Source organism: Zonotrichia albicollis, chromosome 4 (genome assembly GCF_047830755.1).
Source record: "Zonotrichia albicollis isolate bZonAlb1 chromosome 4, bZonAlb1.hap1, whole genome shotgun sequence".
In the NCBI taxonomy this organism is placed as follows: domain Eukaryota; kingdom Metazoa; phylum Chordata; class Aves; order Passeriformes; family Passerellidae; genus Zonotrichia; species Zonotrichia albicollis.
Window position 1 is genome coordinate 14,441,274 of NC_133822.1, and position 13,412 is coordinate 14,454,685.

General features: G+C 38.5%; 1 protein-coding gene across 9 annotated transcripts in view; it reads right to left on the reverse strand.

The window, feature by feature from the left end:
• Positions 1-13,412, reverse strand: part of ATXN7L1 (ataxin 7 like 1) — a 111,473-nt gene that overhangs the window by 5,580 nt on the left and 92,481 nt on the right. For 8 of the 9 annotated variants that reach the window (XM_014264162.3, XM_005482656.4, XM_014264161.3 and 5 more), the window contains 5 exons: positions 12,899-13,155; positions 10,130-10,322; positions 7,710-7,831; positions 4,158-5,103; positions 233-307 (listed from right to left, as the gene is read on the reverse strand). In XM_014264162.3, the coding sequence (XP_014119637.2) occupies positions 233-307; positions 4,158-5,103; positions 7,710-7,831; positions 10,130-10,322; positions 12,899-13,155 (1,593 nt within the window). The remainder of the gene's footprint in view (positions 1-232; positions 308-4,157; positions 5,104-7,709; positions 7,832-10,129; positions 10,323-12,898; positions 13,156-13,412) is intronic. The other variant, XM_026790814.2, reaches the window with a different exon arrangement.

The window sequence follows — 13,412 nt, forward strand, 5'->3', positions numbered from 1 at the left end:
ACCTGAGCTATAATACAGGTGGTGAAAAACAACCAAAAATGTGTAATTCATAATTCTGGGAGGGGAAAATAGTTGGAAAAATTATATGAGAGGAGAAATCTATTATTAGCTCACCAAAAGGCAGCTTCTATAAATAACTGGATTCATAAAGGAATTTTTAAGGTTTTATAGCATAAAATGTTTCAAAACTGCTTACAGACTACTTAAGTACACTTTTTTAAAAGCAACTTACTTGTCTGTTGTGTACTGGGTTTGATGTACTCGAAGGACTGGATTGTGACAAAGCTACACTGCTATTTTTTCCAATCTGAAAAACATTAATTGAGCAGTATTGAGAGGCAAATTTGTCAGTTGAATTCAGATGCTGGTGATGGCCTTCCCTTCCCTGTGTAACATGGTACTAATCATGTTGCATTTGGAACACAGGTATTTTGCTATTGCAAAAGATACACTTCAGATAGAATCACCTTTATCTCTCAGAGCCTGTATAATTTAATAGTCTTAAAAGGCACATAAATACTGTTACAGGTCAGAAAATAACATACAAAACAGTAGCTGAAGGAATATAAAGTGTAACCCCCCACCTCTCTAGACTGAAATACTGGTTTCTCTAGTTACTGGAGTCACTTAGGGCAGCTGCTCCAAGTCATGGGATCCTCCCCAGGAGACCTTCCCCACTCCTGGGGAGCTCAAACCAAGTGGCCAAGCACCACAGCATGCCCTAAATTATTCCATTTTCCCCCCATATATCATTACTCAATAAGTAAATATTAATCAAAAGAATGAAACTCCAAAGGTTCAAATTTGCATTTGTATCCATTTACTGCATCAGAGAATTTCTTTGGGAATGAGTGTAAACTGTAGTACACATACATACATTTTAAAATGTATATTTTATAATACTTTGTTATAATGCTACAAATATTCCAACAGCTTGTTTCAATGTTTGTGAGTTCACAGCGCTCTGCAAGAGCAGCCTGTCATAGGCTTTTCTACAATGGCCTGTAAACATGGTGTAGGTATTTCTGTTGTGATACAAGAAGGGCCACAGCTGCTGAGTCACAGCAGTAGTTCCTCAGAGGTTACAAGACTGATAAAACTGAACCATGGACACCTGTCTGTAAATGGCAGATGACTGCAGTGTGAATAGTTGTTTACAAAGTCACTGACTTCAAGTAACATCATTTTAATCCTTTGATGGAGAGGTAGCAAGGACCTGTCTCCTAAGCAGTGAGAAATGCAGCAGCCAGTTCTTACAGACTTGGGGCTGAGGCGTGGGCTGGCAGGGCCTGCACAAGAGCAGCTTTCTCCTTCCCTTCTGCAGCACTGTTGGTTATTCTGCCATTTCAGGTACAGACTGAAAGGTAGCTTCTCGCCTCCTCTCCAGACCTGCCCTTTCTCACAGAGAGACTGAAACAGTGTTCTCTGCTCACACTCTGTCTAGAATAAATGTTTGAAGTTTTTATTTACAGCTAGTTTTGAAGGTGCTCCCGTGGTGCACAAAGATTGAAAGGATGAGTCTTTGCCTGTCCTGCTCCCTTCAGCTTGTTTTGCCTGTTCTCTAGAGGATAACATTCCTCAGCTACAAATCTTCACTAAAGATAGACAACCTTTTATCTCTCCTGGTCATTCAGAACACTGGGACACATCTGCAAATCTTTCTTCTCTGCATGAGCCATTACAGCATTCATAAACCCCTTCATAATAAATACATGTCCTCCTTTTAAATGGAGAAATGGCCACACAGGCTGGACAGGTACAGCACTCTGAAAGGAAAGTTTCCCAGATGTCTTGGGTCTTTAATGATGGGAAACACCATTTCAAAAGGATAAGTGGGAGGCCAAAACTAATTTTTTTTTTTTTTGCAGTGTCCTTTAAAAATAAAGTGTACTTCAAAACCCAATGATTAACATTTCCAGTTACTATCTATCCAGTCTAGAGTTGAATTAAATAAGAAAACTCTACCTGAGCATATCACCTGTTGCTGTGTTCTTAATCTCTTCAATTTCCCCTATTACATCAAGGAACAGGAGTAAGATTTTAAGATTTTTTTGGGTGGGATTTTTAATGTAATTGTATTTCTAGAACACATCAAGTCAAACAGCACAGCTTAAAAGGGAATTCAGTGTATTGTATTCTCCAGAGCTTCAATATACACATGTAGAGTATGTAATATTTGACCCATATGCTTAAATGGGTTCAAATTCAATTTATTTTGTATTGCATAGAGTATCCTTGTCACAAAGACAATTAGCTGCAAGCTAGATTTCTGAAATACAATTAACTCCATTTTACCTCCTATTTTTGAGGAGGTAACATATTTTAATAGCTGTATCATATTTAATATAATGTTTTAACATGGTTAAATATCTGTATATTCTAACACTCAGTACAAATATTTAACCTCTTACTTAAGAAAAAAATACTAGCCAGAATTACATTTTTACAAATATTCAGCAAAGACCTCTGATTGATTTCTTGTGGTTTATTTACTTCTATTGCTGTGCAACATGATGAAATACATCACAAACTGAAACAGGGATGACACACAGGAACAGATTTGACCCCAAGGGAGCTCAGGATTTGAACTCAGAATCTCTGTAAGATTTCCTCACACTGCGCTAGCTACAGACAAAGTCTGTGTCCTGGGAAAAGATGATATAATTCATTTCCTATTACCCAAGTTTGCACCAAAGCACCAATTTGTACTTACTTTTTCTTTCCATTTGACACCTTAAACCTCAGGGCAATTTAATCTTTTTTGGGGACATGTGTTTCAAAATTCAGACTGAGTGACAGAAGGAAGAATTTACAGCAACCTCTGCTGACTTCAGTTACTTGAAGATCAGTTCAGATTGCAGGACACATTTAAGAGGCTTACAATAGAAAGACAATGCCACTTCCCATTTTAAAAAGCCAAACAAGTAATCTCTGTTGCACCTCTGCTGGGAGTAGGAAAGAGAAAATGTACTTGCTAGGCCATTCTTTGAAACATTCATTCTGTCTCCTACAGCAGTTTTAGGATTCTTTTATTCCCTTTTTCCTCTCCCATTTCTGCCACATTACTTATGGATTGCTTTGCCCTTACTATCTTCTTTTCAAAATTCCACTTTTTTTTTAATGTGCAATATCCTAAGGAAATGAGAGTTTCAGAAACAAAAAAAAAATCCAAACCAAACAAAGCCAAACTTTCCTAAGCTACCTTCTCTGGATTCTCTGAGGTATCCTATTTTCTATGGCTTTGTCTTCCAGATGCCAGGGCCAAGTGTTGTTTTGTGTGCACAGCACAGCACTGGACACAGTCGCAGAATGAAAGAGTAGATCATTATAAAGATCATATTTAGATAATTATAGAGATCATATTGGCAGCTTTCCCACCAGATCTTACTCCACATATACTTTTGTTCTTGTGTAGCACCACTGAAAGAGGAGCCAAAGCTCTCAATGAAGGAAGCGTGTGCAACCTTATCTGCGGCACTGACTTCAGTATTCTGTGAACACAGGAACACTGAAAAAGCAACCAAATATACCCTGAAGGTCATCCAGTTAAGAACTTAATTTCTTGATTTTTCCACTTTCAAACAGGGAACACCTCAGAATCTCTCCAGGAGAAAGGTAGATGTGTTTTACATCTTTACATCAGAAGAGATATGAAGAGACTAGCATAGCATTAGGAAATTACCAGCAACAAGTTTGGGAAAAGAAATGAACAAAAATTCTGACTCTCATCTTCCTGTTTTCAATAACACAATTTATTTCAGAGAGATGAGAATTAAGAAAATTTTTTTTTTCTAAAAATTATTTATCCATTCTGGACATTCAATTTTACTTTCAGAGATACAAATAGGTACTTTAATAATTGAATAAAAAAATCTCATAAAAATATTTTGAGAAAGTATTTATATATATACATATATATGTATATATATACATACACATAGGTATGTATGTATATATAAAATTTTTTTAACTCTCAAAACATCTTTCTATGACTGGTACAAAGCAAATACAAATATGTCTCTGCATTTAACCTAGAAAGTAAGTTGTGTGATGAAAACCCATCTGAAGCAAATGTGGTATTTTCTTTTCAGAATGGATGAAATATTTCAAGGAAGTCAGACATGATCTGCAAAGAAATAACTGGAAGAGTCCCTTACCTGCCGAGAGATGGAGCTGCTTGTAGGATCTGGCACCGCAGAAATAAGGTTGGCAGTGCTCTTTCTATGAACACTATTCATACCAGGCATTTTAGTGATTTTACAGGCTTTGCTACTAGAACTAGAGTTTTTACGTTTTTTTCCTTCTGATTTGTCAAAAGAAAGGGGTAGAGAAGACACTGCATTGTGTGCTCCCAGGGAGTGGTCCCCTGAGTGGTGCACGAGAGAAGATACAGACAGATTAGAAGTGTCAATACTGCTCACTACCATGCTCATGTGTTTCACTGAGTCTGCTGAACTACTTGACAGTGAAGTCCGTCCTGAGGGCTCCGATTTGGCACTGAGTGGGCTTGTTCCATTATTGGTATTGTGCACAGACACACTGTTATAGGAGGATGTCGCCTGATAGGAGTTCAACGTTGAACTGGGGTTCAGGACACAGTTCTTTTTGTGGGACCCTGAAAATGAAGATGAGGAAGATGTCTGCAAAGATAATGAGGATGAGGACGAAGACGACGACTGCGGCTTTTTCTTCTTGTTACTTGAAGACTCATCACTCCGAGATGACAGGTCTTTGACTTTTGAGGATTTGCTGGTTTTTGTTTTGGATGGCTTGTGGGATGGGGAAGGGATGACTGCTGGCACTGGTGACACAGCTGATGGCGCCTTAAAAGTTGAGTCCATGATACTTAGGCTTGCAGCCACGTGAGGGAAAGCTGTGGTGTGTGACATTATGGAATTCGTCTCTGCCGTTGTCACAAAGGCTGCATTTGATAACATGGCTGATGTCATTATGTAAGAAGAAGTGATCCTTGAACTGATAGGTGTTGAAGGAATATACACTGCACTGGGGTTGCTGAAGGGCTGTAAGACAGATGCTGGAAAAGGAGTGGAGACATGTGCTGCTGGAGAAGGCATGGGACTGTCTGCCGCAGGAGGGATTTTCCTAAACAGAAAAGAAAAAGAAAGGAAAAAAAAAATGAGATACATAAAAAATTCCATGCAAAAAATGCAGACAAGAAATAATTTCCATTAACTTATTCAAAAAGGAAAACCTAGTTAATTGTAATTTTGATTCCTATTCTATTCTATAAATCACATACAGCAATTAAGTGCACAGTATTACAATTTAAACACAGTATTACAAATTTCATTTCCTTTTTCCTTCTCTTATTTTACCAAACAGTTAAAAAAAGCAAATAAAATCCCTGACAGTGGCACCTATACATATCCTAGTCACTATGTTTCATTAATTACATATATTTTGCTTCAAAGTTCAGATTGTGGAACAGTTTCAATATCAACCTAAACTCATAGGTTAGATTTCTTAAGGCAGTAAATGAGCCAGTTCAGGGGGGTTGTGAAGCACTTAATCATTGAGCACAAAGAGGAAAGATCACCTCTTTCCAAATGCAGTGCTATTCCCAACAGCTCATTTGAGAGCTGGTTAGGTGGGATTAAACGGGCAAATTATTGATTAATTTTCACTAATAGTGAAACATTGACAAGATATTAAACAGAGCTTAATAATAAGCTTTATAAACAGCTGAATACTCTTTTGAGAAGAAAGTATAATAATATTACCTGTGAAATCAGTAGGATGTATTCAAATTCCTTTCCATTCAGCCATCACCTATTATTTCATCTAATGTGGTGTTATTGAAGAACCAGACCTTCATAATGTCTCTTGGAAAACTATTGTGTGATCTTTTCCCATTATTTAGCCTTACATTTAATTCACATTTTAATCCTATTTCTCTTTTCTAAGAAGCTGTACAGCCCCATAACTCTGCCCTTGTTATCCTCACTACTGACCCCTTTCCCATTTTTAAAGGCTTACTCTTGCCCTTACAGAAGTACGACAAAAGAGCAGCCCTGGGTGTGCTGTTTTATCATAAATCAAATCCTAATTACAAGTGTTCTCCCCAGGTATTCCTCCTATGGAGACTGTTGGACAGAACACAGTTTATGGCACAGTTACACAAGGGATTCCACACAGTCCAAGCTGTCAGAAGTGAGGAAGTCCTACTGCCTGCCACTTGCAATGCAAACACAGCTGCTTATCAGAGCTGTCCTTCAGGTTCCTTTTAAAGAATGGCCAACAATTCCTACCCACCTTTGCAAAGTACTTTGAGAGCTAGAGATAAAAGTACTTTGTTAATGTTAGTTCTGAGAACATGGCCCTGCATCCCTGCACCTCTGGCCACAGCTGCAGAGCTACAGAACAGTGGCCTCACACCCAGCTCTGCCTGGGGAGCACAGGGAAAGGTCAGCCCAGAGGAGGGCAGAGGAATAAAACAGGGGTTAGGCACTGTCAGCTTCCTGTGCTACACAGACAAGTGAGTATGGCTGGGGCTCATTAAAGTATTAGGGATTACATAAACAGCTAACATTTGGGAAAACTTTTAAAATCAGATTTAGTGGGAGCAGGATAAGGCCTGTTTAATTCTGGTTTCGAAGAACTACTACAGAGGTTTGGTTTTCTGTACTAGTTTGTACTAGTGGTGGTATATGTTTTTTCAGATGCCCAAGCATCTTTTCTCCTGACAAACAAAGCCAATAAGTAACAAATTTTAATATTCCTATATAAGGAAACTAAAATATTTTTATTTGTGGAAGGTGACAGACGCTAGTTTATGAATTTACAAAGCAGATTGAGCATGATCAAGTCTCTGAACAGACATGAAACTGACCCTTTTATGGCAGAACCAACCATTTCCAAACTCCTACCACAATGGCACCATTATCATTAAGTTACTAGGATAGTCAGACAGGCCAAGCTTTAGTGCTTAAAAATATATATTTAAATAAAAATCAAACCTTGTTTATCTAATGGCTGGCATCCAAAGAATATAACACAGTCCTGATAATAAACAGTGACATGAAACACTGCACTTTAGCATCATTACATTGAAGAAGAATGCATATTCTGTAGCAGAATACCCCCAAAAAATCAATCCTATCTGTCAATTCCATGAACTTTAAATTAATTTTTTTTTTAAGAACTAACATTTATTTTAGAAGTGCAGTCTATTTCAATGGCTCTGTGTAGTAAAAGCCTATAGTGCTTGGAACCTGCATATGTGATAGAGAGGTGCTTCAACAATGAGTAATAATCAGAATTTTAAGATCCCAAAGGCAGTAAGGGCACTATGGATTAAAAACCTATCATATTCCATCTTGCACACAGATGTGCACCAAGTTCCTTATCTTACAACTCCTGAGCCTTGCACAGCAAAGCCTGAATGGGTGATACAGGGGCATGATAAAGGCATGAAACTCTAAGCAAAAATCTTCATCCTTAGGGACTAAAAAGAGTCCTAAATCTGGTAGGAACTTACACTGGACTAGGAGATTATTCTGTTGGGCTATATATTCCTTAACAGAGAAGACAAGATTTGTACACAGGTTACTGCTATACCTTAATAGAGGTAATTAAGAGGTAATTAATTAAGAGGCAATTTTACAAATGCTGGCCATGGAGTGCTTAATTTAGAAGTTTTACAGAATGAAAAATGTAAATTACCCACCAAGCATAAAAATCCCACTTACTTCCACATCTGTGAGTTCAAGTGTTTTTCTACCATGGAGTTCAATGCGAATCGAAAATGGTCCCATCTTCTGTCAAAGACATAGTACCCTCTGCCCATTAAGCGACTGCCATATGAACAGAACTGAAAGAAAAGGTTTCAATGTTGCTTATAAAAATGTATTTCTATATATTTATTGACTGATCAATAAATCAAATAAATAAAACGCTTTAATATGTATCATTCATATAAAACTTCTTTTAAAACGTGGCTTTCATGATCTACAGCAGAGTTTTTTTAAGAATGATGAAATATGGGCATAGTATTTCAGCTTAGTGTACAGTATATTTTATAGTTCATTAATGAATGAGTGCCAGAAAAAGAATGTAACTGCTCAGGTACTTTTAGAGAAAAAATTCTTACTGCCTCAGAACGACAAGTTACACTGTTCTGGGTGTCTTAAATCTCATAATTGAAGCACAGCAATAAAAATATAACTGAAGAGGAAAATAAGTGCAATGGGAACATCTTTAGTATCTACTTAATAAACAAACCCCTGACATTTCAGTAAAAAAGTGAATTATCATCCATGGCATCTGTGATACAACAGAACATGGGATACACTCTTCACAGTGCATGAAAATCAACTGGAGGAGTAGTATTTTGAGAATTCTGCAGTACTTGCACCCCTTCCTCTGGAGAGCTTCCTGAAAAGTCCTACTACACTCAGATGTTACAATCAGGAATCTGCTCTTGTTTCAGCTCAGTCTTACTGATCTGAATGATGCAATGCCTGTTTGTAGGAGAGAAACCTGTTACAAACCATCCTCAAGAAACAAGACAGCTCAGCATCGTACAAGGGACCAGTCACAGCAATTCTGGCTGACAGCAGAAGCACTCATGTGGTAGAAGAGCATCAATTCAAAACACTTATCAGCTAAATGGACAGCAAGTGGAGACTGCAACTGTTCATTTTAAGTCTGTTTCATGACAAGGCTAAACAGGTTAATTAAAACCATCACCTAAGTTGACAAACTAGCCTCAGCTCCCAGTGAGCTACCACTAACATCAAGTACCACCAAGAGGCAATTTAAGTAGCTACTGACTTTCCCCCTGTTTAATTGTTACCACCTGGCCAGGAGAGGAACTTAGTGAGGAAAACAGTATTTTTAAATACAAAATTCAGCAATTTAGCATGATCTGGAGGTGATTTACATGATCTTTTCTGTCTTCACACTGACACAGACCAAGAACAGGTTTCACTACCAGTAACTGCTTCAGTTGAGAGATGCTAAGATCTCAGAGAACAGATGAGTCAGTGGGCTTGCCTAGAACTGGGATCCTAAACCAAAATGGCTATTGACAGCCACGCCTCACTGCTGAGGCATGCACAAGAACTGGCTGCACTTAGATTATTTTTTGAATTGTGTGGGCACCCATGCAGTGAAGCTTTAGTTTTTAATTCATAGAGAAGCAGCCAGGAATACCAAAGTAGCATACAATAGTAGCAAGGAAACAGGAGGTTTCTGCATATCACAGTATTATGTGGACTACAGTAATTCACATTTTCTCTGTAAGAACCAAATGCAGGATTTTGTCTGACAGTCATTTAATGTTTGGGTCATGGTGTCTGACAGTAACAACGTCTTCTTTGCTCTAGGGAATACAAACAATGCTACCAGTTATCACAATGTTTGTTTTATTCTGCATATCATATGGAAAACACGTAAATGTATTCCTTGGCTCAATTTTTATGAGAAACAGCTTCTAAGAATTTCAAGAGTTCTCCCACTGCTTCTTGGTTTGAACAGTATAAACAAATTCACACTGCAGAGATAATACCACAAAGCAGCTTTTACTACTTACAATGAAATTTCTCACTAACACAGGAGAAAGACAAAACCAGCTGCTCAAACTCATACTTGAGCCACCACCAGAGCCTTTCCATTTTGAGATAAATGAAGCAATAGTTTCTAAATCCACATACACTCACATAAATGACATTTAATTACTGCTTTAAACCAGATTTCAGAAATCAATGGAGCACTGTACTAGCCTTCTGTCACCAACTGCAAGATACAGTTTTGTAGGAGCTGCAACCAAGAGAATATCTGCTTACATCACATTTAAAGCAATGCAACTTTCCTCAGTTTAGCAGAACTACACCCAATTTGAGGTCTACCGAGAGGAAAATCTAAAAAGAGAGCTTCTGATTTTCTGCTGTCCATCCTGTCCTACATCAATGTATCATGTGTACTGACCAGTGCTCTCCTCCTACGTTATCCCATCCTTACCCTTTTCTGTTAAATGTATTTTTTCTCTTTAGAACAGTTTTCAGAATGTAAGGTTTTCATTCCTTACCTCTTATTAAATTACTTATTTGTTCTGCTCTCCCTAATTATGCAAGAACAATGGCAAGGCATGCCAGAGACTGACACATACCCCAAGAGGTCTGGGATGGTGTCCAGAAAAGTGACAGTCTAATTTCTCAGATTCTTCAGCTCCATCCGCTTCTCCTTCATCACTGGACAATCTGCTTGTGACGTCTCCTCCCATGGAAGGCAGTGGCAGCTCTGGTACGTACCCACTGTGGTTTGAAGAACTGGTGCTGTTTATGCTATTTGCAGATGAAGGTCTAGAAGGAGAATATATACATTTAAATCATCAGTGTTCAAAGGCTCTATAAACCTACCTGCTGGCATCAAGCATCAAAGCAAATGAAGCCAGAAATGATCAATGTAAACAAGGGCAGTAAAAGACACTGAAGAGCTGGCATTTTATCTTGTCAGAAATGTACTGTGGAGTTGTGTCCTGGTTTGAAAAGGAAGTGAGGTTTTTGGGATGCTGTGGTCACACCAGTAGGTGCTCAGATTTGAATATTGGCACTTGGTGTGGCCACTGAGGACATGGATACGCCTCTGAGAACACAGGGGGTTGAAAGCAGGGAACTCCCAGGGGGAAACACAGGAGATCTCAACTGTGTTTTCAGGAGAAGCCTATTGTACAAGAGGGACTCCTCTCCTCTTGATGAACTGGGAACTGATTATCTAGAGGGTGGGGATGGACTGAGAGTTGGTGATCTGAGGGGTGGTAAGTGAATTGAGAATCCAAGGTTTTGTACTACTGTGATGTATTGGAAATTTGGTGGGGGGGGGAGGAATGTTTTTGGAATGTTTTCATTCTGAGTTCTGTGTGTGTTTCTTTTTATATATAGTTGTAGGTTAATAAAGTTTTTCTTCTTTATTCCTAAGTTGGAGCATGCTTTGCTCTATTCCTGGTCACATCTCACAGCAGACACCAGGGAGAATATATTTTCCTGGGGGCACTGGCATTGTGCCAGCGTCAAACCGTGACAGGTTGTCACCAAGTTCATATAAACAGAAGCATGCTTCTATTGCTTGAAATTTTAAATTTGTCATGAAGTTGGATTTCAGATCATGAGAGACAAAGTGTATTTAAAACACAAATAAAAATCAGGTATAAAAAATCTTGTTACACTGAACCATTACTCTGCTACTTGATTAATCCCAAGGGTCCAATTACAAAAATTCTACTAAAATCAATGTACTAAATATAAGAATGTTTAGCTGACCATCCTCTACAGGTAGATTACTGAGAGCAGTAACTGGGAGAGCTCCTCACAGCATGTAGGTTTTCATTACCTTTGTCTAAAATGCAATGAAACAAAGAAGGAATATCTTTGCACCACAGGGTATGATGGTGCCTTGCCTTCAAAAGTGGTTTGAAAACAGATTAGATTAGAAGTGGGGGTGGAAAAGCTTCTCAATTACAGTCTGTACAACCACGTATGTATTGAGAGCTCTGAGGCTGAGAAGATGTCCACAGTGGGCACAATCTGTAGATGATCTTCTTCAGCCTCATGAGTTCCTGCTCTCAGGACAGAGCAGCCCCCAAGCAGCAGCAGCAGCAGCAGCAGAGCCCCAGGCTCGCTGGCCAACACAGAGAGGCCACAAGGCTTCCGTGGCTGCTCTGAAACGGGCAGGACAGCCCAACACAGGCACTGCAGCAGAAACAGAAATGCAGACTACACACACAGTGTCTGACTGCTAAAATCCTCCTCCTCCCAAGTACTGCTACCTCTGCAGTTTCTGCAGCTGACTCTCATGGAATTGCACTCCAGTTTTGCTACTTTGACTGTTACACCTACTGAACCCCATTTCTACCTGTCTGTCTGTGCTGCTCTCTGTGTAAGGTCGCTGCTTTTACATGAATTAGGCAGAGAAGCACCAATTCATCTGTGGGTATTCTTTCACTGTCTTTTCACTCAAACCCTGCAAGGCCCATCTCTGCCACCGCAGGAATGAAATTGCATTCAGACTTGGTGGCCACAGAGAAAGCATTGGAAACATCTGTCTGACACAGCAAATATAAGAAATATCTCTTTGATACTTCATAAGGACTATCATAGTAGGAAATAGGGACTATCGTAGTAGGACGGTCCCAAAATGAGCACCCAGTCTTCACCAAGGTTTTTGCAAAGAAATGAATGATGAAAAAATATGAAGATCAAAAAAGCCAACTAATTTAGCCCTATGCACTCCAGCCAAAATTAGTACCAAAAAAATCCCACAAATAAACAAAACATATGGGAAGTTTTCAGAGGATAATTAGAATTCAATAGATCAAATACCTCACACTGTTTTTTGCAAAAGGATGCCTTCAGAAGTTTTCATTGTCCTTCTAAAGAATGTTTTTGTCCTTTCTAAGAAAAATCTTCAAAACAAGGGAAGACATACTATGGATAGTTTCATATCAATAGCTTTAAATCAACACTAAATTACAGCATAATGGGAAAAGTATTTCTGGAGAAAAATTCTATATAAATGTACAGAATTTTACCACTAATACTTACACTGATTCATGTAAACAGATTTTTATTCTCAGTTGTGACCAAATGACTTGAATATACTCTTTCCTAATTATAACTACCATTGTAGTGAAAAAATGCAGCTAGTCTGAGATTCTGAGCCAAGGGTAGACACTATTCCTTTCCCCATTCCCAATTAGATCACAGGCTACCATGGACAGAGTTCAGCTAACATAAGCTAGCAGAAATTCTTATATTAGTATGTTTTATTGTGTAATAGCCTAAAGAAGTATTAAATACTTATAAAATGAGCTGTATGAATGTCTAAGAAATTTCTTACAGCACTTTCAGAATGCAACATTGCACACTGGAGAGCTGCTTACCTTGGAAGTACAGAATTTGGTGGTCTAGATTTTGCAGGAGATGTTACTTTAGATTCTTGCCCAGAGTTCACTGAGGATCCTGACAGAGAGTCTTGTGCTGGTGTGGGCTGGCTCTGATAGCTTTCCCTTGCAGATGGTGGATGCTCTTTGTCTTTTGCAACTTCTTTTTCCCTGGATCGAGCTTTGTGTTCAGCTAGAAGGATGTCAAACTGTTTTTTACGGCCTGGAACTGCTCGTCGATGATTAAGTGAATGAGTCTAAAAATAGGGTGGTTAAAAAGCATTTGTGTGTGCATGACATTGTTTATGAGTCCTCTACACTTCTGATACAGCACTACTCTAAAAGATAAAATCTACTTCAAACAACTTTAGCCACAGTTATGGAAATAAAGCTGCTATTCCACATTATCTTTGATAACTTAAAAAGTCATTCTTAAGAAATGCCAACATCAAGGCTAAAATTACTTTTTGCAACAATTTTTATATAATAGAGACTATTGACTTACCTTTTTCAA